This window comes from Rhamphochromis sp. 'chilingali' (assembly GCF_963969265.1).
Source record: "Rhamphochromis sp. 'chilingali' genome assembly, chromosome: 10".
Taxonomy (NCBI): Eukaryota; Metazoa; Chordata; class Actinopteri; order Cichliformes; family Cichlidae; genus Rhamphochromis; species Rhamphochromis sp. 'chilingali'.
Genome location: NC_137937.1, coordinates 35,299,357 through 35,326,080, shown reverse-complemented (window position 1 = coordinate 35,326,080; position 26,724 = coordinate 35,299,357). Strand labels below are relative to the sequence as shown.

The 26,724-nt window shown below is 41.2% G+C and overlaps 1 protein-coding gene across 1 annotated transcript; it reads left to right on the top strand.

The window, feature by feature from the left end:
• The first annotated feature begins 518 nt into the window (after positions 1 to 518).
• On the top strand, positions 519 to 26,724 carry cnot6l (CCR4-NOT transcription complex, subunit 6-like). The gene is made up of 12 exons (XM_080893078.1): positions 519 to 665; positions 4,299 to 4,420; positions 4,660 to 4,846; positions 5,196 to 5,281; positions 7,852 to 7,941; positions 8,110 to 8,178; positions 8,927 to 9,084; positions 10,637 to 10,791; positions 12,320 to 12,471; positions 15,018 to 15,245; positions 15,637 to 15,839; positions 20,353 to 26,724. The coding sequence occupies exons 2-12, from the start codon at positions 4,309 to 4,311 to the stop codon at positions 20,572 to 20,574; spliced, it is 1,662 nt and encodes a 553-aa protein (XP_080749204.1). The 5' UTR covers positions 519 to 665; positions 4,299 to 4,308; the 3' UTR covers positions 20,575 to 26,724.

The window sequence follows — 26,724 nt, the reverse complement described above, 5'->3', positions numbered from 1 at the left end:
AGGAAAACTGGGAAAAGCTATGGAAGGGAGAAACGAGAGGATGATGGTTTTACAGGAAAAGAAAAGAAAATAGAAGAAGAAACAGGAGAGGATGACAGAAAGGACTGGGATACATCACGACTCAAATTCACGACACAGTGGTTAAAACAATTAATCGTTCATAGCAGGAAAACACCAAACAGGTAATTGCAATGGGAGTATTGTTGAAATGATGAAACCAGGGAACATGTTATATGTCAGAAATATGAAGGTGAGAGAAGGTAGCTGATCCAAAACCAAAAACTCAGTGTAATCAAAGTTAAAACAGATCTTATCGATTTACTGCAATGGAAATTCAGAAATGAAAGTTATCAGGTCATATTTAGTTATAAAAACTGGTTTGAAGTTATTTATTTATTTAGTTTTGTTTTTTGAGCGACATTGTGGCCTCCAGTCCCTACCAGTTGGTGGCGCTAATGCACCAAAGTTAACAAGAGGAAGAAGAGGAAGAAGAAGCCCTGGGTGGGTGCGTGGTCGGTGTGTGTGTGCGAGCACGAGCGGAAACGGCGTTTGTTGTTCTTCCCTCTGTTTCCGAGACGTTCAGGGTCTAAACGGGTTCAACAGCCGCGTCTGCATGTCGCTGCCAATTCCCGCAATAACCCGTCTTCTACCGCCCCCGAATGAAGGTAATGTCAGGTCTCACTTTGTTTCTGTGCTGCTGCCACCTTCTCCGTGCTCTCCCGGGTTTAATTTAGCACTTAAATCCGCTCGTATTCGTGCCAAGTGCTCTCCCCCGCAGTCCGCCTCGGTGGCTGCCCGGGCGGCTCGCGCCTCACAGCCGCTAGCCAAACAAATCCAGCGGCGTGCTCGGAGAGCGCTGCAGGTTTAGCCGTGTTTGGGCTTAGTGTTGGAGCTGTTTGAGTATGCGGAGCTGTGGCACGCCTCTTGGCGTGTGCACAGCCAGAGGGCGTGTTTACCTCGCTGTCAGGTGTGACAGCTGGAGGGCTGAACTCCTCCTGAACGGGCCCGACCGTGTCACTTCTGACATTATGGCTATGTTTGGATACTCAGCTGTTGGAGCAGTTGCAATCGCTGTATTAAAAAAAATGAAATAAAATAAATAAGAACTCCTCACTCCCTGAAAGGTGTTTTTTGACATACTGTTTTGGTTGTGTGCGATAACATCTGGAGCCTAAACTATTGAAATCCCCTCCAGCTTGTGATAGAGTGACGGCTCTCTGCTGGAGCTGCAGATTCGTGCCTGTCTCCATGTGCTTGTGATATGAATCGATGCCAGCAAGCTTTATATCTGTCACTGCTCACTTGTGACCTGGTATTAGTGTGTAAACAGGTTATGTAAGTCCTTCTCCAAACTTATTCCCCTCTGCCAACCCTCACGGCAGCTGCTGCATAATAGCCCTGCGCCTTCGCCTTTTCGGCTTTGCATACTTTTCATGTTGACATACACGCTGCTCAAAAGTTATCAAGTGTTGTGCATGCATAGCTTTGCTGACTGCAGCGGAGTTTAAATAACATGCACGCTCCTGCTTCAAGCAGCGGTCAGCCAAGGTTATTAAAGCAAACTGAAACTAAACTAAGTGTGCAAAAACATTTTAGTTAACCGACACAAAAACAGAAACTGGATGAAAGTAGAATAAAACAGGGTTTATCTACACTTTTGTTTCATTTAGGCAGGGTTTTGCATTGTAATGTGGTCATATAAAATCAGCCAAAGGTCCCATCTGACCCCCTCAGAATCAGCTGCTTTTAATTGCATAGTATATTTAATGAAGCTATACAAAATGTTACCTTCACAATTTGAACATCTTACCAAGTGACAGCCCCTGGAAATTCAGGGGTGGATGGAAATTTGGCTTTATTTACTCACCAGAACTTACTAAGTGCAGGAGATACCCCGCAGGCAGATTTATTTTACACCTTTTACACCTGTCAGAGTGTCACAGTCTAAAGCCAAATTTTGTGTTATTACAACATATTTGCTTCTATAAATTTGAACATCGGGTTATGTGTTATGTCATAGTTTAATTCTGCAGTGCATAATTAAACTATGCATCACCGTAGTGATGCATAACTGCATCAGTTTCGTGTCAGTGACATAGAGGAACAGAAAAAAGGCACCCTGGATATTTGAACTTTGAAGTTTTCTGCTAATTCATTGGAGAAAACCTAAAAAAAAAAGTGCGTTTTGTTTCAACTCTGAAGGGTCATGCCACCATGTGGGACGGGAGGCTATACTGGAAAATTATTTTGGCACAGAAGTAACCGCGGTTAGGGAAGCACCTGGTTTAGAAAATGTAAAAAGGAGACCTGTCTTATGCTTTAACCAGCCACTTATGGTAATATTTGTTTCTCCTCGCGTGAACTAAAACTGCCAGAGTCTGTAGGGAAGGGAGTTTATTGTTTGTGAGCACAGAAGCCAGATAAAGAATTTAACTCTGCAAGCAGTTTCTGTAGTGTTGTTGTGTCCGAGAAGAACCTGCAGGAGTTGTTGTTTAATTCAGTGCGAGTATTTAACTGAACTTTGAGCCATTTTAATCAAACTTTGAGATGATTCCAAAACGGAAATCTCTGTGAATCATTTTTTTTTTTTTTTTAAGCCAAGTGGTCTATGGATACATGTGATGACATATATTAAAAACATGGGTATTTCGTAGCTTTGAAATTTAAAGAAATAAAATCTGGCATGTAAGTAAAATGAGCCAGAAACATTTGTAGGCTTCAGATTTTAAAATGCGATGCCTTTTCCTCACGTGTATGATACTAAACTGTGGTTTGGACTGTTGTTCAAACTAAACAAGAGCCAAATGTAACATAATGGACATTTTTCTCTTTTTGTTTCTGGGATCAAGAGAAAATAAAGGGCAAAATTTCAGCCTTTATTTGTTGGAGACAGCAGGAGACCAGTGATTCAATAAATGCCTTCACAGACCTCCTTCTTTAAACTTGCCTTAAGTACTGTGTTGTGTTTTCTCTTGATTGGCATCTTGATTTGAGGCTGCAAGGTAAACCCTGGAGTAAATGTCTGATTGTTGCTCTAAATAACCGACTGCTGTCGTCCTGTTTGGTCAAAAGGGTGGAAAGCGCTTTCAGTCAGCTGCTAAAAGATCAGAAATTTGATGCTTTTATCACAAAAATGTCTCCAGCTGAGTTTAAAACCTACTGGGAGAGTTACTTCAGAGTATCAGCTCTTTGTGTCGCTGCCAGTTCTCCTCCAGGTGCACCCTCTGGTTTTGTGGTTTGGCATCGTGTTGGTCCAGACACTGTGGTATGCTACGGGTGGGAAATCATCTCTAGCAGCGACGTGCCGGTAAAAGCTTTCTGAGGCTGCTGATGGTAAACGGTTGACTGCTGCGGGTGGGGTGAATGAGAGGGAAAATATTTTGCAGAGTATTTAAGAAAAAGGTTTTAATAAACGTATAAACTGCTGTATGTGAGAAGAAGTGTGGATCTGTTTGTTTCCAGAGAACGCAGTTCCATTGCAAACAGGCGACGTTTTCCTTTAAAAGTTTTTAATCATTTGGTTTTTTAAAATATATTATTTTATCTGTTAGTCTTTCTCTATATATAGATATATCGTATAGAGTTTCTTTTATTAATGCGTACTTTTGAACTTTTGACCATAGTGGTGATGACAGCAGAGCTGACTGGTACAAGCATGTGTTTATATCACAGTGGTAGTTTCTTTTTTATTTATTATGGTGGTATCATCATCATATTTTTGCAAAATGGGCATTAATTTAAATTTACATTGGTTCATTTTGTGAGGTGCAGATATCTAATATAAAATAACTTAAATCTAAATGTTAATTTTTTTTACATTGATGTATTATTTTTTAATTACTTTATTTAAAAATACAGTTCTTATAATTGCTAAATATTATACTAATACGATATTTTGCAATTGTATAGAAGTAGAATTATTGTTAATCTTATAATTGTTTTCTTTATTTTAATTATTATCATGTTTTTATTTATCCATTTAAAACATTTTAATACTATTAAATATATTTATTAATGTAAATGCAGTTCTAATGTTTTGATTATAAATATATTCTGAGTTTTTTTTTTATATCTTTTTTTTTTTAATAATCATTATTAGTGGCAATTTTATCATCGTGTTATTGTAACTGGAGGTGGTTTTTCTTGAGTCCTTTTTAGTATTTATAAAATAATTTCTTTGAATTTGTTTTCTAAAATCAAATAATATTATTATTGTTATTCGTCGGTAGCGTTGTCCTGCTCTTTGTAGTGCAGAACGTTAAAGCACATCTCTGCCGTGTTCTTGCTGTGTCTTTCAGATTAACAGGTATGCCAAAGGAAAAATATGATCCTCCAGATCCCCGCAGATGTTACACCATCATGCCAGCCGACGAGGCGGCAAGTGGGAAGAAGTCTCACTGGTCCGAGCTCGAGATATCTGGTCAGTCTCACTCACTCCCTCTGGGCCCGCTTCCATTAAAAATAAAATGAGGCCTTGAAGCTCAGATCTAAAACTATTCCTAAAGGAAGGAAGCATTGAAAATGTTGGAAACATTTTAAATCTCAGCTCATGACAGAGCCAAAATACTGTGTTTTAATCCGCGAGAGTTAACTTTTCTCATCTCATCCACATTGTGCTTTTGTTCTTATGTTCGACTTGATGTCTGTGTTTGGATGCAGGGCGGGTGAGGAGCCTGAGCAGCTCATTGTGGACACTCACCCACCTCACGGCGCTGCACATCAATGACAATAACCTGACCCGCATCCCGCCAGACATCGCCAAGCTGCCCAACCTGGTCTACCTGAACCTGTCGTCCAATAAACTCCGCAGTCTGCCCGCCGAACTGGGCAACATGGTCTCTCTCAGGTAGGCTGTCTGCTGGTATTTCTAACTTCACTTAAGGAGACGTGCGTATTTAGCCTTGAAAACGAAGAATTCTTCAGAGTCACTGAAGGGATGGCACGTAGAGCCATCTCAAAGCAATGAAGAGAAGCGATCATGATAAACACAATGTTTAAAAACACAGGGAACATTATGAAGAGAGGGAGTGATAAAAGCATCTCGCAAACAAAAACAAAGCTGTCAAGCAGAGACTGAAGATGTGACAACAAAAGAATGTGTGGTGGACGACGCTTTGATGCCAGTAGAAATACATCAATGATGAGGAATCACCAAACTGTTAGAAAAAACACTGTTTTTGTCTCGTTTCTTGCAGGGAATTGCTTTTAAACAATAATCTTTTACGAGTTCTGCCTTACGAACTTGGAAGGCTTTTCCAGTTACAAACCCTCGGGCTAAAAGGTGAGTTTTGTTTTTCATTATTACGATTTTGGAGCAACAAAAATGAATGTCTGAAGCCCTTTTTCCATTAGTCCCTACTCAGATCGGCTCCACACATCTCTAGACGGTACCACTTAGCCTGTATTCGATTTCCATTCAATTCGAGTACCACCTAATGTTTGTGGGGTCGTTATAGCAACGCAGCCAAACATCCCGTGACATCATTTGCATGCGACACGAGCGCTACAACAAAAGCGAGCGTCAAGACTCTGACTTTTTGGGGGTTTTTTGTAGCCATGTTGCTCGTTGCTGGGTTTCAATAATGTCTGTTTTGGTTTTCACGATGGAGACGCTCTCATGAGTCGTAGAGTGACGCCACTGACTACCCAATCGGTGGCATGCGATCTCTTGACGTCGCATTTTGGATTACCTGGGATCTCTTGGAACCCCAGTTGAGTAGGTGCTAAAAGGTACCAGGTACCATCACCTAATGAAAAACCGCGTCGTGCGACCTGACTCACCCGAGTAGGTACTAATGGAAAAGCGATATAAGAGTACTGAATCACTGCTGCTTACCAAAAAAACCTGAGAATTTCTCCCGTAATGGTAGCTGTTGAATAGAGTGCGCAGACAGTTTTTTTTCCTTCGTATAAACGTTTTTGGCTTCTCTCAAAGAGTTTCAATGAGAGCTAAAAGTGTTGTTCATTTACTCAAGCACATTTAATGGTCACAAATAGCCATCAAACGCATAGACTCCAATAAGCTGACACAGATTAATTGCTTTTACTGTGTATTTATATATTTAGTCCCTCCCCCCAAAGGCCAATTGTAAGGTAGGAAGAAAGAACAAAACAAAAAGCAAAAAAAACAAACCCAAAACTGATTCATCTGATCGAAGACCACTTCAGCAACAACAACTCACGACAGGTATGGCAGGGAGTTCAGCACTTAACCAACTACAAACCTTGCAATACCACGTTGACTGAGGGTAACGCGGCGCTTGCGGAGGAGCTGAACCACGTCTTTGCACATTTTGAGGTGAAGGGACCAGAGGCGGCAGCAGCAAAAGCATCGGACAGCAGCAGCAGCCCAAGCCTCATGGTGCAGGAATATGAGGTGAGGCGCACACGGAGGGCAGTGAACCCCAGGAAGGCCGCCGGATCAGATGGGGTAACCGCAAGGGTCCTAAAAGAGTGTGCAGACCAGCTGGCTGGGGTCTTCACCAAGATCTTCAACACTTCACTGTCCCAGTCCTGCATCCCGCCGTGCCTAAAGTCGGCCACAATTGCCCCACTGCCAAAGCGTACTAACATTAGCAGCCTCAACGACTACCGACCAGTTGCTCTAACACCTGTTATAATGAAGTGCTTCGAGAAACTGGTCCGACGTCACATCATGTCCTGCTTGCCACCCACACTCGACCCGCTCCAGTTCGCATACAGAGCTAATAGATCAACTGAAGATGCCATTGCTACAACGCTCCACACCACCATCTCTCACCTGGAAGTGCAGGGCCGTTACACCAGACTGCTCTTTGTTGACTTTAGCTCTGCTTTCAATACGATACTCCCGGACAGACTAATAGTTAAACTGCTGGAAATCGGACTTCCTTCTACCACCTGCCGCTGGATCAGAGACTTCATCTCAGGGGGAGATGAGACGGCATACAGAGCTGAAGTTCAGAGGCTGTCAGATTGGTGTGTAGATAACAACCTGGACCTCAATACCACCAAGACACAAGAACTGGTAGTTGACTTCAGAAGGAGGAAGTCCGAGCTGCAGCCTGTCAGCATCAACGGGGAGTGCGTGGAAAGGGTCTCCAGTTTCAAGTTTCTGGGTGTGCACATAGACACAGACCTCCAATGGAGCTCTAACACCTCTGCGGTCTTAAAGAAGGCCCAACAGCGTCTCCACTTTCTGAGAATCCTCAGAAAAATAGACCTGAAGAAGGAGCTGCTGACAGTCTTCTACCGCTGCTCCATTGAAAGTGTGCTGACATATTGCATCGGTGTGTGGTTCTCCAGCTGCACCACAGCACACAGAAAGGCACTCCAGAGGGTCATCAACATGGCCCAAAAAATCATTGGACATCCTCTTCCCTCCCTGAAGGACCTGTACAGCACTCGCTGTCTCAAGAGGGCACGCAGCATCCTACGGGACTGCACACACCCAGGACACCGGGTGTTTAAGCTGCTGCCGTCTGGCAGGAGGTTCAGGCTGCTGAGGTCCCGAACAAATAGACTCAAGGACAGCTTTTACAACAGGGCAATAGCCCTGATCAATGCAAATAGCTGACCTGACTGGATACCGCCCTGGACTTTTTTGGGGGGGAGGTAACAACGATAAAAACAGTAACAATAATAATATTTATATTTATAACAAGATGCAATAATAACAGTGTGCAATTCAAATACACTTATTCTTCTTTTTTATTACTAAGTTAATATACTGTGTTGCGTTGTCATGTGTCGTGTCGTGTTGTGTTATATGTAGTGCCGACGTAGGACAGTTTTCCAATTTCATTGTACTACTGTACTATGTATGACTGTGCAATGACAATAACGAGTTATCTTATCTTATCGTATTTGCAGGAAATCCTTTGTCCCAAGACATCCTCAATTTGTACCAGGAGCCAGATGGAACCAGAAAGCTTTTGAACTACATGCTCGACAATCTAGCAGGTAAACGGCTCTGCAACGCATGACCTCACCCCTCATCTGTTTATCAGAACTCATGCATATTTTATCAAACAGTTTTTTGTAGACCTCAGCGCTGCAGGTATATCATAGCAGGTAAACCACTGTGTCTGTCACGCACAAATGAGCGCTAATCCCGGCCTGTTTTTCCAGTGCACCCAGAGCAGCTCCCCCAAAGACCTTGGATCACTCTGAAAGAGCGAGACCAAATGATCCCCACCGGTAAGTTTCCTTCATATAGTAACGTGGCACTGGGAGTGAGTCGTTTATGAGCTGATGGCTTCTTATGCTCTTTAGGTTATCCGTAAAGCCCAGCATTACCCAGCATGCCGTGTTATAGTACTATTATGTACGTCTGAAAATCTGGATAAGCCACTGTGGGTATTTTCTATAATCACTCTTATGGCTGCAGTAAAAATTGATATCATGCATAAAATAAAAACTTGCATACTGTCCAGCAGCATTTTTATAGCATTAAATAGCACCTTTACAGCCTGGGATGAAAAACAGATGTACCTGGAGAAGATTTCTTTTTTTTAATAACTTCCCCATTTGGATTCTGGTAAGGCTTAACGTTAGCTTTATGGCTGTGTTGATTGACAGAAAAAGCTTCAACTGAAACTGGCTCATAAATTTGAAACTGAGATAAACATTCAGATTTCTTAAAGTTAGCATTAGCAAAGTCCATTGATGATCCGTTCTGAGCTATTTGTAGAGCTGTTTCTTATATTTTGTAAACTTTGTAATATGTTGTGTTATTTAATTTAGTTCAGTCTGTTACTGTTATTGTCTTGGAGCAACTGTAACCACATGATTTCCTTAGGGATTAATAAAGTATTCTGACTCTGAGTTTGGGGAATAATTATTCTGGCTGTTCGTGGTAAACTACATTCATAACTGTCAGATGTGTCGTGTGTCTTTTCTCAGATGATTCAGTAATTTAGCAAACTTTACTTCTGTCTCCCTGTAGCTGTGTTCACGGTTATGTGCTACAACGTGCTGTGCGACAAGTATGCCACGCGACAGCTGTATGGTTACTGTCCATCCTGGGCCTTAAACTGGGAGTACAGGAAGAAGGGAATCATGGAGGAAATCACCAGCGGTGATGCTGACATCATCAGCCTACAGGTAAAGCTAGACCACCTTGTAAGATACTTTAAATCTTCCTCACTAACTGTTTTGCGGCATATTACTAGTATTTGTGGTGGAGCCATAGTGTACCTTACACAAAGAGATTTTTTAATAATTTGGATATCTTTCCACTCAGATGGTTATCTGGTTACATCAGTATTGGGGTTGTCTATGTGTATATCCAGACACAGTGCTGTGGATTGAGGTGAACTAGGCTACATCTTCCCAGCACCTCTTAGCCTCATGCACTAGGGCAGGGATCGGACTGCTCTCCAGTGCACAAGGCATTGGACCCATTTTTGCAGTTAAAGAAATGCTTTCGAAATCTGAACAAAAACAATAAAGATGAACTAAAATGAGCCTGCTTTTGTCTGGCTGTGTTTTTTCTAACATTTTTAATTGGCGCCATTGCCTTCTGTAGCCATCTGTCCGTCCCCTGAGGTGATTCCCCCACAATCGTGTCAACAAAGGTTGTTATTATTCTTCGGACTATTCTCCGCTCTAATCATTAGACTGTGTGCAGAGCTGCTGTAAACTGCTTGGATCAATCCACAGTATCCAGCGTTCACCTGTCAGCACAACCGAGCCATTGTGTATTGAAGATAAAGAGGTAGATGTTACTGATTAATCCTGCCCATACAAAGCTGGCTTTATTTTCCACTGAGTGGAAACTTCCCTGAGAAGTGCTGTATATTACCAACTAGTCCATCTGTGTAACAGCTAACCTGCAGGACATGCAGAAGAGAAACAAAACACTATTTATCATCAGACCCTGACAAAGCTGTATATTAATAAAATGATACAGTGACTGTGCCACATGCATACCGATAATTTCTAGATTTTGGCAGCCGTTTCAATCTTGTATGGATCTGAGAGACGTGAGGAACAGGATGGAGCTAAAACTCATGCACTGCACACAGAGCTCTGAGCCATCCACCTGCACCATTTAATCATTATGATGCACTCCCCTTTCATTCATCAAACATGGCAAATTTTGCCTTCTTAAATCATGTTTCTGTGATTTAATTATCCTTTCAAAGTTTTTTCCTCCGACAAAGCCACAGCAAAAATACCAGCGTTCATCTCTTTAGTAAATCATGACGGCTTTGACTGCTCGTTTTGACTTCACTGGCGTTTTTGAGTGAAGTACACTTACAGTCATGAGTGAAAATCAAGGAATCAGAATGTTCATCCTTAGTTTTTAACCCCACAACCGTGAAAAGTTGATGGGGTGTCGTCATCACCGGGCAGGTTGCGTGGACACCCCAAAGTTGTGAATGTGATAATTCAGAGCTTGTATCTACTCGGAGACTGAGGGGCCACACTGGTAGCCACAAGTAATTGTATTTACTTAGATCTTAAAAGCACTGATGTGTATCTTTAAATAGTACAAGAACCCTGGTTATGACTTTGAGCCCTTCCTTATCCAGTTTACAAGGTTTCCTCAGTGGTGTTCACTTCACCTGTCAGTGTTTTAATGTTGTGTGCGTTCCCTGTATATCTCATCTGCTCCTTTACGTGACTTTTCTTACCTTGTGTGTTTTTGCAGGAGGTGGAGACGGAGCAGTACTACATGTTGTTTCTGGAAACACTAAAGGAGCGCGGCTATGACGGCTACTTCTGTCCAAAATCTCGTGCCAAACTGGTTTCAGAACAGGAGAGGAAACATGTGGACGGCTGTGCCGTGTTCTTCAAGACTGAGAAGTGGGTTTAAGAGCTTTATTTTATACACGTTACTAGGGATGGGTATCGTTTAGGTTTTATCCGATACCAGTACCAAACCGGTACTTTTGAAACGGTGCTGGTGCTTAAACGGTGCTCGAACCGGTGCTTAAAGAATGAAGAACACAAAATTGGTCCAAAAACCTCTCATGTTCAGCTGTTTTTTTGTTTTTTTTTTTGTAGAAAGATAACAATGTTAGCCTTTTCTGCAGCTATAGAGGATTTTTGGCATCACTCTTGGCTGGAAGCAGTGCTTAAACAATGGAAAAAACACAAACTTTGTCCAAAAACCTCTCATGTTTAGCTGTTTTCCACTTTTTCTTTGGTCATTTTAGCCTTTTTGGCCAGGGTGAAGGGAGTATCTGCCATCAAACAAGAAGACAGCCGCATGTAACTACGACCTAGTTCACCTCACATGCATTAATTTAATAACGTGGTTAGCCTACTCAACGTAAATTACACACGAACAACATTAAGCTACTCGCGCAGAGAAGAACGGCTGCTGCTGCATCATCATCCTCATCATTTCTGCTACACTGGCAGGGCTAGGGGCCAGGACTCTGCTCTTCGGGTTTTTGGGGGATGTTGCTAACTCCGGGTCCGATAACAGGCACCACACCCGCAGTAGATGTGCTCGGTGTGAGGTCTCGCAGCAAGCTATCAAATACGGCGCGCTACGCATCACCAGGTGTTTCATCAGATTCGAGGAGTTACCTCCTTTGCACAGTATCAGCTTAAAGCACTTGTTGCAGGCTGCTGAGTTTGCCTCTTTTGCTGTGAAGTACAGCCAGACTTTTGACCGCTTCCTCTTGGAGTTTTTAATCTGTAGCTCTGCTCTAAAAGAACGTACGTACCTGGACCCGCCTACTATCCTCGGAAACGTAAAATGATTGGCTAGAATCTAAAGTGTATCACAGCTCAGGAAAAAATAAAGCACCGAAATGTGCGCTGCTTTTCGGTCTGGTTACTACCGTTTATGTCAGGATACCGGTACCCATCCCTACACGTTATAAAACATGCCTTTATGTTGGCCGTGATGATTTGAAACTGTGTGAACACATTTGATGAAAAGTTTTTCTACATAAAGAAAAAAATTTCCTCTTATTAAAATCTGAGCTCAAGTTGTTTTTTGGGGTTTTGTTTTTGTTTTGTTTTTTCCAGTTTCAGCTATAAAATGTATTTTATTATTATAATTATATTATTACTATAAATATGTCATTTTTGGGTAATCTTTGCCATAGATGGAGCTCAGCTCGCTGTGTTTTATGATGTATGATTTTTCATGTGATCTATTTAGAAATGGTCACAAACAACAGGGAGACTGCATCACAGACTCATCGCAGCCTGTTTGCATTTACTTTCCTTTGTAGTCGCCCAGCCTGGTTCTCTCTGAGCCAGGAAAAATGAAGGACGAGGAGCAGATTTAAAGGAGGAAAAACTTTTCATATGGAACTAGTGCATTTTCAAAGCCCTCATGGACATTTCTGCTGCTTGTTTGATTCTCTCACAGGTTCACTTTGATCCAGAAACACACTGTGGAGTTCAATCAGGTAGCCATGGCTAACTCTGAGGGTTCAGAGGTCATGCTGAACAGAGTGATGACCAAAGACAACATCGGGGTGGCCGTGCTGCTCGAGGTCAATAAGGACATGTTCTCCGGGGGTAAGAAAGGACTTTCATTTTGTAATTTAGCAGTTTAGGTAATTCCAAGTTGTTTTCTCCTGACCCAAAAATGCCTTCAGCTCTGTTATATTATCAAATTATCTATGACAACATAACCATGCATGTGAAACTGACTCGCCTGCCTCTGTAACTTGGAAATTTAGAAGGTTATAAAACCAGTGTTATTACTTACATGTGATATATGCACACAGCTCAGTAGTTACAGAGCAAGATTTTTTTTTTTTTTAAATCTGATGGTTTTCAGCTTGAAAATTGTGATCTACAATTATTTTTGCCCAAAATATTAAACAGTAAAACTGCAGTAATGTATTTTCCCACAAGGTGTCACAATTGGGTTTTAATCAGAGGCTTCAGGGTGCTTTACAAAGAGAGTTAAGAAGTTACAACGAAGGCTGGAAATGGAAAGAGAGAAAGAAAAGATGTAATGTTTAAAAGACAAGTAAACCGAACAGAATATACGCTGTTAAAAAATTAATTAAGGTACACTCGATTATCACAGTGTAACACAAAGCGAGCCTCCACGCCACTCTCATGGAGTCTGTTCCTGACAGTTTGTCAGAAACTTGCCCGCTGGAGGTCACCGTGTAGGGCGCTGGCAGTGCTCCTCCCGTATCTACCTGCACACAGATACAGGTCCTGCTGTTGGGTCCGGGCCGTCGTACGGAAAATGCGTTTTAGTGTAGTTGTGTCCACGGAGATTGTGTGTTTGAAGGTGTTTTGCCTCACTGTGGCTGATGATGCTCACATAATATCAGTGCTTTAAAGCTTATATGTATTTAATTAGTTAGTTAACTTACTAAGGTTTGCAGCGAGAGACAGGCACAGGCCATTTGCACTCCCAGCGAGCTACAGTAAAACTTCTGTTTGTGGTCGTTCCCTGTCTGGTTTACTGATGCTCACTATATCGCACTCTTCCTTTTTAAATATTTTACTCTGTCAGCGCTTTTAAGTTTCTGAAGTTGCCTCATAGTTCTGTGGTTTACTGCATCTGAAATAAGACCACGATGAGGATTTGTTCAGGGGACTTTTACATCATATTTATTTTATTTTTAGTTTTGTTTTTTTTCATGTGTCAGTGAAAGTGATGTACTATTTTGCTTACATAGCGTCTGTTTTTTTCCCCAGTATAATTTTGTGGAACTATAAATGTCTGTACAGTAAAAGTGTGTAGAATTGTGTAATTCATATATTTTAAAGTCTTATTCTCAAAATAAGTGAAGAAAAAACCACAACTCAGATTTAGAATCATTGTCAGTTGATTTCTTTCCTCATGTACTTTTTATATGCATCTTTCACGGCTTTATTCATAGAACTTTTTGTTCGTAAAAGCATAAATAAAATTCGTTGATCATATGTGAAAACTATATGTGGAAATTAAAAGTTGTTTTTGTGTCGGGCTGTAAAATGCTGATTTCTGCTTTTAAGTTTCTGTTAAGTTGCTGCTTATTCAAGCGGCCACAAAAGGAGCTGCAGCTTCTCGGCTTGTCTGCCGTTGTTTCTGGAAGTTGCTGCTTGTGGAAAAAGTTTCCTTTCAGGGCTTCTTTATGAAGACTTTTAGGATGTCACATGATCGAGTACAAATGGTGACAACGTTTTTTTTTTTTAAACTTTAAGGGAATCAAGTATTTTTCATTAAGTTTGTATTGGTCTTTAATTACATTTCAGTGAACTAGGGCTGTTCATATAACGATATATATCGGATGATGATATAAAAACATCTATCGTTTCATTTTACGCTATCGTTTGTTTCGTGGTGTCGCAAAATAAACTGTTTACAGCAATATTTTTTTCATGGTTTTGATGGTCACTGTAGTGGCTATATTAATTTCTTAAAGTTCTCTCTTTCTATTTAATATAACCACACTACAGACGGACAAGCGCCTGTTTTTATGCGTTGTGGTTAGCAAAAACTACAGTAACAGCATCGCGTGTCCGCTTGTTTATGTTCCACATAAACCTTTCACAATAAAGCTCAACATCCTATTGAGACTTTTCAAAATAAACTGAATCACGTGAAAGAGCAGATTATTTACGGATGAGAAGTAAAAAAGAGCCGCCAGCCGGTGCTAAAAAATAAACCTTAGACTCAAACGTTAGAACAGGCTTTTCCCCGCAGCACGCCGTGTAATAAATACTCACAAAGAAAACGGCGCCGTTACAACTTGTGTCTAAAAATGTATCGTTTCATGCATCGGTTAAAACACTCGACCCGAGATTCACAGATTTTACAGAAAATGTTACACTTTTGTGATTTATATCGTTATCGGGCGATAGAATTCTTATATCGGGATATGAGATTTTGGTCATATCGCACAGCCCTACAGTGAACTATAGTTTATATAAATGTATGTGAACCTGTTGGGGAGTGAATTTGAACTTTTAATAGAAGTAAAAGGACGTGAATTAAAAAGAGCATGAGAAGATTGTTTTTTACATTTGATCTTTTTTAATAATGTGTAAATCAAAATTTTAATTAAAGGAATTTTAATTAAAGCCCTACTTGAATTTTTTTTTTTTTTTTTAAGGCATGAAGCCGCCTCAGGAGAGGCAGCTCATCCTGGTAGCCAACGCCCACATGCACTGGGACCCCGAGTACTCGGACGTCAAGTTGATCCAAACCATGATGTTCCTGTCAGAGTTAAAGAGCATTGCTGAGAGGGCCTCGGGCTCTGTGGCAACGGGATCGCCGACCTCTGACCCGTCCTCAATCCCCATCGTCCTGTGCGCTGACCTCAACTCGCTGCCTGACTCCGGTAGGGCTCTGTCACTTATCAGGAACCAGGGTCGTTCCATATAAATCAACCAAACCTGATTAAAGTTCCCACCTGATACATTCTGGACACCTGATAACTTGACACAATTAATACATAACAAAGAAAAATAGATTTAGCTTGATTAAAATGACCTATCCATGTTAAAAAATGTGAACCTTCGTTATTTTATTTTATTATCTAGTTTTTTCTTTGTTTTTACCGGCAATGGGAAAGTGTCTGTATATTCGTTTGTTGCCAGCGTGGTTTCCATCATCAGTTTCCCTTTAAAGCCACGAATGATGTCATGAGTTTCTTTTCCTTAATTAAAGGATTTAATAATTAAATAAAGTTCTGATTAATATCTCGCTAATGTTCCTGCTCTTTGATGCAGGTGTGGTGGAGTATCTGAGCGACGGAGGAGTGGCCGAGAACCACAAGGACTTTAAGGAGCTACGCTACAGCGAATGTCTGACCAACTTCAACTGCAACGGCAAGAACGGAAACTCGGATGGAAGCATCACACACAGCTTCCAGCTCAAGAGCGCCTACGACAGCAATCTGATGCCTTACACCAACTACACATATGACTTCAAGGTAAAACAAAAACACAAATAAACTCGTTTCCATTTGAAGCCGTAACAGTAATTTATATAGTGCCCAAAATGTCAAAAGTCAAGCTGAGCGAGACCCCCAAACGTCCTCTGTGGAAGGAAAAAACCTTCAAGAAGCAGACTCAGAGAGGGCGTAGAGCAGGGTCGGGAATTTCTGGTCCTGCAAATGTGTCTGACTGAAAAGTTAGAGGGGGAGTTGTTTTCACCCACCCGAAACGTTCCCTGTTCCCTGCCCCACGTTTCAGGACGCCAAGATTCATTCTGTGTTTGTGTGATAACTTGGTCAAAGAGTGCAGTGAGTCACATTGGCTCTAATCAGCTTCTGTGAGAGGACACAGATGTCCCGCTGCAGATGTTCTTTCCCCTTTTACTACTGAGTGATCTGACAGCTCACCTTATCCTGGTTTGAGTAAAGCAACTGAGCTTGACGAGTTCACTGTTGTAGGTCTGCGGAAGTTGGTTGGTGGGTCGTGCCCGATTTTTGTGAGTCAGCTTATGTGTTTCTGTAAGTGAAGTGAGACAGAGTGAGCTCACTTAGAGAGAAGCTACCCAACTTATGAAAAAAATGCTTACCAGTTACTTTCTTTTTTAAATGTAAAGGTTTACATTACTGGATCATATTTATCATGAAATGTGAGTCACTCTGCCAGCTAGTCTTGTTTCTGCATGTTAAGCAAGCCAGGGTTAGGTAATGATTGTGTCTTTATTCTTGAGAAAGCCTTTCCAAAGCAGCAATTATTCATGGTGGGGACCTCACGCATCTGAACCAGAGAGACCCCATCGGAGAGGAAGCTGCTACCAAGAAATAGTGGTCATTGCATCAGTTTCTCATTAATCCACATGAGCTTGATTGTCACGCATGATTTCCGGTTAACAGTACAAACTTTAGATGGAAGAAGCAGGAAGAAGCATGAGTGTATCGGTGAGTGTGTGAATGGCAGCTTGTGCTTATACTGTGCAAATAGCTACAGTGCTGTGTCTGACTGCTACTGTTAACTGTTGAAGATCTGGGTCTGGGTATGTTTGCTACTAGTTTAGTGCTAGCATACTGTTTTTAGAGCCGCCGTGTACAGACATTAGTTTTTGTCCTGACTTTATCATCTTGCTCTAGTAATAATAATGCTCATATTTTCACTAACATCCACTATTTTCCTCCTCGCTACACAAAAACTGATGTGTGCAGGAATTAAAAGGCACAAATGAGGTTTTTTTGTTTTTTTGTTTTTTGTTGTTTTTTTTGTCCGCCTGTGCGTCTCACAGATAATTGAAGAATTTGTCTGACATCTGTAACAACAAATTTCTCACGTGTGGGACTAATAAAGCTTATCCTATCTTTGGGGCATGTTATAACAGGCGCTGGTGTGGAGTAATATCACGTTACAAATTGCAGTATAGCCTACGCATCCTGTTGTCACCATCTTAATTTGTATCTGTTTTGAACTTTCAAACTTTCACTGTGCTGTAAGTGTCTTTATCATGTAAAACACGTCGATGGTCTGTGGTTTTGAGGAGACCCTCGCTGCACTCAGATGCTGACAGTTTTTAAGCGTGTCACCTCGCAGCGCGGACTTTCCAAAGGAAGAAATAAAGTAAGAGAGAGGAATAAAATTAGTCTCCATGTACACTGGGACGGATGCTGATGCGCAAAGCTCGTTTTCATCCTTGAGGTGTCACTTGATTTTATCAAAAACCACCGCCATGGCTCATTTTGGTGCTTTGTGACCTTTGCGGTTTCAGGCATTATGAAGCTGTCACACTAATACCATAACCCTGTGAGTCAGGGAACAGATGGCCATGTTTCCCTAAACCTAAACAAGAAATGTTTAGTCCCTAAACTTAACCGAGTGGTTTTTCCCAGCTAATAAACTGGCAAATCATGCCTCCGCTACTCCTCCAGCCTCATAATGAGTACTTTGCATGTTTCCAGAGATGGACCGTTACCCTTCATTGGTCGATCGCTGTAGCCGTCGCATCGACAGGGTGTCGTCAAGACAAAAGGGCTGCATATGAAAACGTGATATTCCTAGTCGTCTCTGCCACGTTAAAATACAGAAAATCACTACCTGCTATATTTATTGTGGATAATGTCGCTGTTTCAGGTGCAGGTTCAGTCGGGTAGATGAACGCGTTACAGCGACAAATTTAACGTCAACGATGAATTCTGTCAAATTGGTTTTTTTGTACTGAGGTTTTTTTGTTACTGCCTCCGTTAAATTTGGTGCTGGGAACTCTGTATCACTGAGTGAATTACACAGACTTATAGGTGGGCATTAAGTTCAATCGAGAAAAAAAAAATACTGTTGCTGTGTGTTTCACTTTTGTATATCTGAGTTTTGCAGTGGGAGCTGTCAGCGGGAACGGAAAACTTTGAACATCGCGGCCTGTGAGCCGTGATTTTTACCCTTCAGCGCGCTCCGCAGCAAAAACTCGTATTCGCTTTATTTCGTGCGAAGCTGCCTCGCGGTTTTGATTTGTCACATCATTTCAGCTTCGGTTTCTAATGAGTCATCGAGCCAGACAGTTCATGATCAAATTCTTTTCTTCTTTTTTTTCTGCTCTCTTTTTCTTGTCTCACAAATGGTTAATTTATTCAGTATTGGGGCGTCAGTTATTTAACAGTTATTTATTACCTTATTTTTTTTAATATATGTATATATATGTATGCTTGCATGCATGCACAGACTTTCCAGTGAGTTCTCTGTTGGGGAATTTAAGCCCAGATTGGTGGGTGTTTTTGACTGTAATCGTCACATGAGCAATGTTTAGTCCCTCCAGCCTCCACACGGGGATGTCTGAGGTTACAAGTGGGGGCGAGACCTAGGCAGCCAGTGACGGGGAGACCCACAGGGAGCTAAAGCTCACAGTGATACCTCTGAGACGAGGCATCTACGGCCAGCCATTAATAAACCTTCCACAGACTCAACTTTTTTTAATGTAGCTCTTCAGACAGTGCAGACGAGCCATTCTCACTAACCCTGCGTCTGTAAGACTCATCTACTTGTTTACAATTTTAGTCTCTGCCCACTGGCGATATCACTGGCTGAATCCCACGGAGTCACTAACAACACTTTCGGTGATTAATGTTTATACTAATAACGAGCTTGACTCATTGCTGCTTCTCTTAGCGTTGATTACTCATCTGAGGAGCTAATGTGTTCATGCAAAAAAAATAGATTCATTAGAAACTAAATTAGAAACTGGAGCTCTACATCAAACAGGGATTTTCTATAAACACTCATAAAAGAAGCAAAAAACAAAACCAGCTCCTTCTCATTGTGAAATAAAATGACACAAAAATGTAATAAACAGATTAAAAACAACACAATATCAATTAACACTTAAGTTTGGACATCTCAGCACAGCATCAACAAGAACATTACTAGTCACGACACTCGCACTCGTCCACTCGTGGAAGTTTGAGCAACAACCTGAATTATTTTATGCAACCTGTTAAGTGGGAGGCTCAGAGGTAAAGATTTGTATCATCGAGGGGAACCTGCCACGTTGCACTCCAGTGCTAAATGATGTTTACTCTGAAAAGCAAAGAAAAACTAGATTAGGCTTTAAGTCATGAAGTGATTGGTTAAACTGCAGGTAATAAGAACAAGTAACCAAAAGTCACCCAAAGGGCCTCTCTGTGATTCAGTGAAAAGGGTGGTGTCATTAAAGAAGAAACACAACAGCCAATCGGTGATGAGGAAAAGAGGACAGGAAGTGATGTGTGGAAAAGTGAGGAAAGGGGTAAATAAAATAGACCAACTGGACCTTTTTAAACATTTTCCGCAGTTGTTAGAAAGAGCTCGGGCTTTCTGTACAAGTCTCGGCAGATTCAAATGTTTTACGGACGAATGACAAACAGCAGATTTTTCTCCTTTCTTTGATTTGTGCGTCATTGTCTCCTCCCCTCGCTGTGGCCACGTGTCTTTTATATACTGATGGTAAAAACGCTCCCTGTGCATTCTCACTGATATTTCCTCCTGCATCCTCCTCTCTCCTCTCCATTCCTGTTGCATTATGCAAGGTGTGCTGAGGTCACAGACAGATGGATGGCACACATTAGAGAAACAAGAAAAGCTTTCTTCCTCGCCTCCTCTGCTTGTAGGAGGCGATCGTGGCTCAAGAGTTGGGAGTTCGCCTTGTAATTGGAAGGTTGCCGGTTCGAGCCCCAGCTTGGACAGTCATTTCACCCGTGCTGGTGGTGGTCAGAGGGCCTCGCCTCTGTCAGTGCGCCCCAGGGTGGCTGTGGCTACAGTGTAGCTGCCATCACCAGTGTGTGAATGGGTGGATGACTGGATGTGTAAAGCGCTTTGGGGTCCTTAGGGACTAGTAAAGCGCTATACAGACCATTTGTAACTTTGGTGCGAGACACCAAAACACGAGAAATTGAGGATGTGCTGCCATGGAAATGGGGAAGCAGTGGATCATTAAATTGGTTGGTGTTGTTTTAAGTGACTCCCACACAGAGTTAACATCAGGTGGTGTTTGTGTGTCTGCAGGGTGTGATCGACTACATCTTCTTCTCCAAGACCCACATGAGCGTCCTGGGCATGCTCGGACCGCTCGACAGCCAGTGGCTCATAGACAACAACATCACGGGCTGCCCCCACCCGCACATCCCCTCGGACCACTTCTCCCTGCTGGCCCAGCTGGAGCTGCACCCTCCCCTGCCCCACCCGCTCAACCCCCTCAACGGGCTGCACCTGCCGGTCCACAGGTAGTGCACCCTGAGAATGAGAGAGAGAGCGCCCCGCCTACCCCTTTTTACCTCACCTTTTAAACACTGTCCCACCTCCTCCCTCCAGCTTTATACAGGACCCTGTACAGTTCACGTTAAACTCGGACACCATCTGACCGCCTCTAACCCCAAAAGGAGTGAAGTATTTGCCCCGGGTGTTGCTCCTTTTTATGTTTTTGCACACTGTATATTTTTTTTCTTTTCTCCCCTTGAAAAGGCTTGATACCAAATGTTGGGCTTGGGATGAAGTATTTCCCAACGTCTGTTTTGTTGTTTTGTTTTTGTTTTTTTTTGATTAGTTGTAATCATGGCCGCTTAAAGATTCTACAATAACAAACTAATACAAACGACTGTTTAAGGTAAAGCTGCTACACAAACGTAAGCATCATTTCACACAGCTGTGAAATTTTTAGAGTACAGACACGTGATCGTATTAATGCTGCACAGTTTATAGAGCTGAAAGCTGCTTTCACTCCCAGATTAACTGACAGGTATTTAATTGAACGGGGGGGTCAACACTACAAAAAGAAAAACCTCAACCTTTTGAATGTTATAGGAGAATGTAGAAGGATTGTTTCTGTTGGTAATTGTTTTGCAAAAAGGTCCTTATTTGAGTTTCAAAAAACTAATTTGATAATAAGCGGGGAAATGGGTGCAAATTTTTAAGGATAAAATGTGCAAGCTGGGTGTTTTTTAAAAGTAATGCTATTTAGCATGGAGGTATGCGTCATCCTGGATCCATGTTTAGAATTAGGCCCATGTCACTCAGCATTGTATGAATTTCTTTCACTTTACCTCGGTGCGGTACGTCTTTTATAAAAGTGTTTTCTTTTTGCAAAGGCTTTTGTTCTCTGCAGCTCTGAAGTAATAAAACAATCAGTTGTTCGAATATTTTTCTAAGCCTTGCAGGCGGATTTGCTCAGACACTGCCTTTTTCCTGACATCCACAAACAGTCCGCTTCACAGTTTTGAGCTTTTCATGCTGTGATTTTTTTTTTTAAACCCCTGATCTGCCTGGCCAAAGAATCCCCCGCAGCAAGTGACATGTCCTCCGTCAGTAATAAGACCTTTATTTATCGGTGCCAGAGAGAAAACGTATACCGTTTAATGTTTTAGTCAATGTTTCCTGACCAAGAGGCTGAATGTATTTACTAAAAATGCTCGCTATGAATTTGGTTCTCGGAGCCGATTAATGCCAGATCCCTGTGGACTCTAAACTTTGTGTATTTGTGTCAGATGATTAGAAGGAATAGCTCTTTATTCTGTAAGTCGTAACTCAGGGCTATGCTATGCATCCAGCAGCACCTTTCACACTAAAGACTCTCAGAGTCATGTCGTACGAGCAAAACCAAACAGGAAGCTACTGTTCTGAAAAAGCACAGGTAATGTATGTGTTTGCATACGGATATGCTGTTGTTCATCGTGTCGTTATAGAAGTCCCAGGTCTTTGTGCATTTTTGATAAAATACTGATGCACTTTTACTCCCAACCTGGGAAAATCACATTTGTCCTAGTTTTAGATGAAACAAATAAAGCATATTTGGTCAGTTTTAATTGAATAAGAATTTAGTTTGCTTTAAGGCCTTTAGAGAGGCTGACGCGATGAATGATAAGGGATCGGACTGGGTGTCAGTACTACATGTTTTCAGTGCCAGTACAAAGAAAATGAGAAATTATTTTTTAAGATGGAGAGGGAGGAACATAAATGTTTTGGAGTTTTTCCTCAAAGAAATCTCACGATTAAACCAGCAGCTGCAAATCCACACACTAAAATCTGCATCCTGTTTATTATGGGAACTTTGCTCTAGTCTCTGCCCTTTTTAACTCGTTGTGTGATTTCTGTCAGCTGTTAAAGTCTTAAAACAGAATATCACTCTTTCAATGTCAATACACTGCTCACAATTCAGCTATGCAAACTGAGACAAGTGGACATGGCTTGTATTAAAGTGGATGTTATGTGTTTCCAGCTCAATCTACCAGAGTAGCTTTGTATGATTACTGTTCAGAATAATCCTTATTTATCTTACACTGGGCCTTAATGCAGCCTCTTAGTTCCTCTTCTGTTTGAAACGACCAGTTTTAGCTCCTCTCTCATTCAGACCTGGGTTCTCAAAGTACGGCATGTGGACCAGTGGGGGGTCGTATTAACAAGGAAAATTAAAGTACATGTAAAGTGTTCATAAAGCAGCACAGAGGAGAGTTTTAACCCTTCTGTTGTATCTGTCATAACAGACACTGTTGGTGCCAAGAAATATCACCTCATTAAATACCATTAAATTTAAAAACCAGGACAAAAATAATAAACCTAACTATCTAAATGTGTCTGTGCAGCCCCATACTCTTCCTGGTTTAAGACCACCCACTCTTTAAGTCAGCTTTCTTCTGATTGGCCGCCCCTCTGAAACTGCAGCTAGGTGGGGACTCTGTGTCTCAGATGACCAAATTAAGGATATCCATCTTTTGGCCTCATACAGACCTAAGAGTAGAAAAAAACTAATCTTAGTGTCACCACTCAGCTGTTTAGCTCCCTTCCACCTTCTCTTCAAGTCAAATTTCTTCTGATTAGTTGCCCCTCAAAACCTGCAGGTGCCAGTATGACCTTATTTGGCACTTCCTCTCTATTTGGCCTCATAAAGAAACGAGAGTTATAAAAACTGTCTGAAGCAGAGCATCAGAGCAGTCTGAAGCACGGGATTTAAGCTCACGTAGCTCATGTACATATGCTGACTTCATTATTTGAAACCTTGGACATACTTACTATGTACATTGTGTCCTATTATCTTATTTTTTCCCTCATTTCTACACTGGAACAGGAAAAGTTTAAAAGATTGGGAACCACTGGTCTGAACAGAGAAAAGTTAAGCTTAGTTAAATCAGAAACCATCTGATTTCAAAGAATGAATTCAAAACATCTGATATTAAAAACCAGCTTTTTCTACACATTTTAACTGGTGCAGCTGGTTGACACTCAGTCCTGTCTGTGCAGGCAGATGTGCCTCTTAGTGATAAACATATCTGGCACATTTCGCACTGTAGTGTGTAGTAAACCTGGATTAGTTGAACCAGTCAAAGCTTTTCCTGTGTTTGAAAGCCATAATTCTGGGATACGTGGCGTCGGCACAGCAAGGCGTGTGACCGTGTAGCTGCAGCTTTAAATCGCAGGTTCTTCACTTTTACTGGCCTTCTGTTGCACATGATTTAACGCTAAGGAGTTCACCTCTGGGTTCGGTGGATTCGATCCCGGTGAGCATTTAGAGGCCTATACTTCACTCCTGAACTAACCTCACAGGGTTTTTATTTCCTGGTTTTTGTACCACAGCTGTACATAAATGAATCTGTCTTTGATGACGGCATGTCTTTCACATCTGTGAGGGGAATGTACCATTCTCCTGATAAAGGGGCGTAAAATTTTCTCACAATTCAAACGTGTACTTGGTGTTGTAATTTTCTTCTAAAGATCTCGTGTGAATACCACCTCCACATTTGTCTCTGATGCTCTTGTAGAGACCGGACGTGTCTCTGTTTCCAGCTCTTGTTTTTGAACTACGGGCATTTTCTGTCTCCAACATGCAGTCTTTCAATTAGTACTTTGTACTACTCAGTATTACCAACATTTTTTTTTTTTTTTTTTTTTGAGAAAAACCATAAATATTCTAGGTTTAAAAGCAGCTCGTCTATATGGGTTTTATTTCTCCAGTGTCATCTCAAAGCCTCACTTGCTGCTTTTGTTTTCCTGTCATTTCTGCTTTCACACACATTAAACACCAGTTACGTTCGCATTTATTCCACAACAATACCAAACTGTCATCACCTGAAAGCAGTTCACTTGTTAATTTTGTCTCTGTAGATGCACCTCATACACTTTTTCTACAAACAATGTGCCTAGTTTGTACAGTTTCTCCAACAGCAACACTGCCCATGAGACCAAGATCCTCAGAGATTAACCCAGCACCATCGCCCAGCCAACACCCTTCGATCCATCCTTCCATCCCTCCAAGCCAACTTTTCATGTGGTGAGATTGTGGGAGGAATTCAGGACTTTCTTTCCCTTCAGTTTCTGTTACGTTATGTAAAACGGTCACTCTCACTTGTTTGTGGTTTCCTTGCTAGGACAAAGATCATCACAAGCATCACATGGAGTTTCTGAACGTAGAAATCCTGATGTTTGATGTCTGGCTGTAGTTGATTTTTAATTTTTGTTCCACTGTTAATTCAAACTGTCTCGGCTACTGCCCATTAGTCTTTGGTGGTGAATACGATGCCTGGTGATAGTAACTGGGGGAAAGACGCAGACGTTTTAATTTCATTGTCATGTTTGTACTCTGAATTTTATGGCTGTAGGCCAGCTCGCTGCAGAATCTCTACACAGAATTTAAGAAATACAACTAATGAAAAATGGCATTATGGACGAGTATGTTCATTATATCGATTAAAGGGGACCTATTATGCTTAGTCCTAATCCAGTCCACTCTGGAGCATCTTCAGGTGGATTGCAGTTCAAGGTAATCTTTTATTTACATCATGTTTAGCCTTGATGCAGCAACTCAGGTATTTTAGCTCCCTTTAAGCCCGTTTTCTACTGATTGGGTGCCCCTCATCAGCTGCAAGTGGGCGGGGCTTCTGTGCCTGAGATGACCATATTAGGTATATTCACTTTCTCTGCCATCATATAGACCCAAGAATAGGAAAACAGGATGTTTGCATCAGTCTGAAGCCTGAACTTGTATTGTACACACTCTGACCTCATTATTACAGACTTTGGCCATGTTGAGCATGAACATTGGATCAGTACAGAGATGGCAGACAGACAGGAAAAAGCAGAATCGGTCTCCTTTAATTCACTGTGGAAAATTAATTAAGAAAGAATTAATTAAGAAAGTCAGAAGCTCAACAGATTTTCAAAGCTGAAGAGCAACTTTCATTTTTCAAATCCGAATTTTAGAAAATTAAAATAAATGACAAAAGCCAGAAATGCAATTCTGTTATTTCTGCAAAATGAATTAAAGTATTTTTAAAGTTTCTGCCTTTCATTGTTGTTTTAGTAATGTGAGGTAAGAGAATAAAAACTGGGCGTGCGTCTTCAGTCCACCAGCTGTCACCAACAGCTGTCTAGCTCTCGAGAGAGTTTTTAAAGTTAATGTTAATGAAGTTAATGAAGGTGGTATGCAGTTCTTCACCACACTGGTTTCCAGTCCAACAAGCGTCCACCGCAGGCAGGAGGAATCACCCAGTCAGCTTCCCCTGATTGGAAAACGTTCAGCTGTGGTGAACAGCTCTTACCAAAACCAAAGTTTGCCCCATTTTTGGCATTTAAATGTTAAAAAAAAAAGAGGAAAAGAATAATGTGGGTGACGACGTCATTTCTGTTTAGTTCCTCTGACAAAAAAAGAGAGAAATGCAGATCTCTCCTTTGTAGAATTCCTGTTGGCTTCTAAAATTTAAATTTCAAATCAAGGAAATGCACGAATTTGATTCTGGTAGAAAACTTCACAAGACACAGGATTCCAAGACACGTAAAAAGTGATTTAATCTGAGAAAATTTAGAGATTACATGTTCATCTAACATACACAAATATCCTGTGAAAGTGCTCTCAAACGGGAACTCATTTTCTCGCAATGTTAATTTATATAGATTTATGTAAATCCTGTTTACGTTAGAGCGAAATCTTTAGGGTTTATCACAGCTTATCACATTTGTCATGGGTCCCCAACTGTTAAAAAAGTGAGATAATTAATCATTGGACTACAATTAAAAACGACATAAGGATTTATTGGAGAAAACTAAGGGAACAAAAACATGTTGAATGTGATTTTTTTTTTTTTTGTCTATTTAAATTATTTTCTGAGATAATCCGTAATTCCATATAAATAAATAATGAATCCAATGTGTCAACAAAAATGAAATAAGTATTTTAAACCTGCTTCATCCAGTGTTCAGACTGTGGGAAATGAAATGGCCTCTGAAGCTACGCGATTCCCAAAAACAGTCGTATAGAAAAACCTGAAGCTGTGATATTTACATGAATAAAGTGAGGACTTCTGCAAAGGCTCCATCTGTATTTTATATGTGAGCATCACCTGTCAGTTACAAACAAATCTTCAGAGACACTCCCCCAACAACTCACACCTTCTG

Bases quoted from the DNA above. Each gene is read 5' to 3' on its own strand.
- cnot6l (XM_080893078.1), top strand. From the start codon at position 4,309: ATGCCAAAGGAAAAATATGATCCTCCAGATCCCCGCAGATGTTACACC. The intron at 4,421-4,659 runs GTCAGTCTCACT...GTTTGGATGCAG, and splicing joins GTCCGAGCTCGAGATATCTG to GGCGGGTGAGGAGCCTGAGC. The intron at 7,942-8,109 runs GTAAACGGCTCT...CTGTTTTTCCAG, and splicing joins CATGCTCGACAATCTAGCAG to TGCACCCAGAGCAGCTCCCC.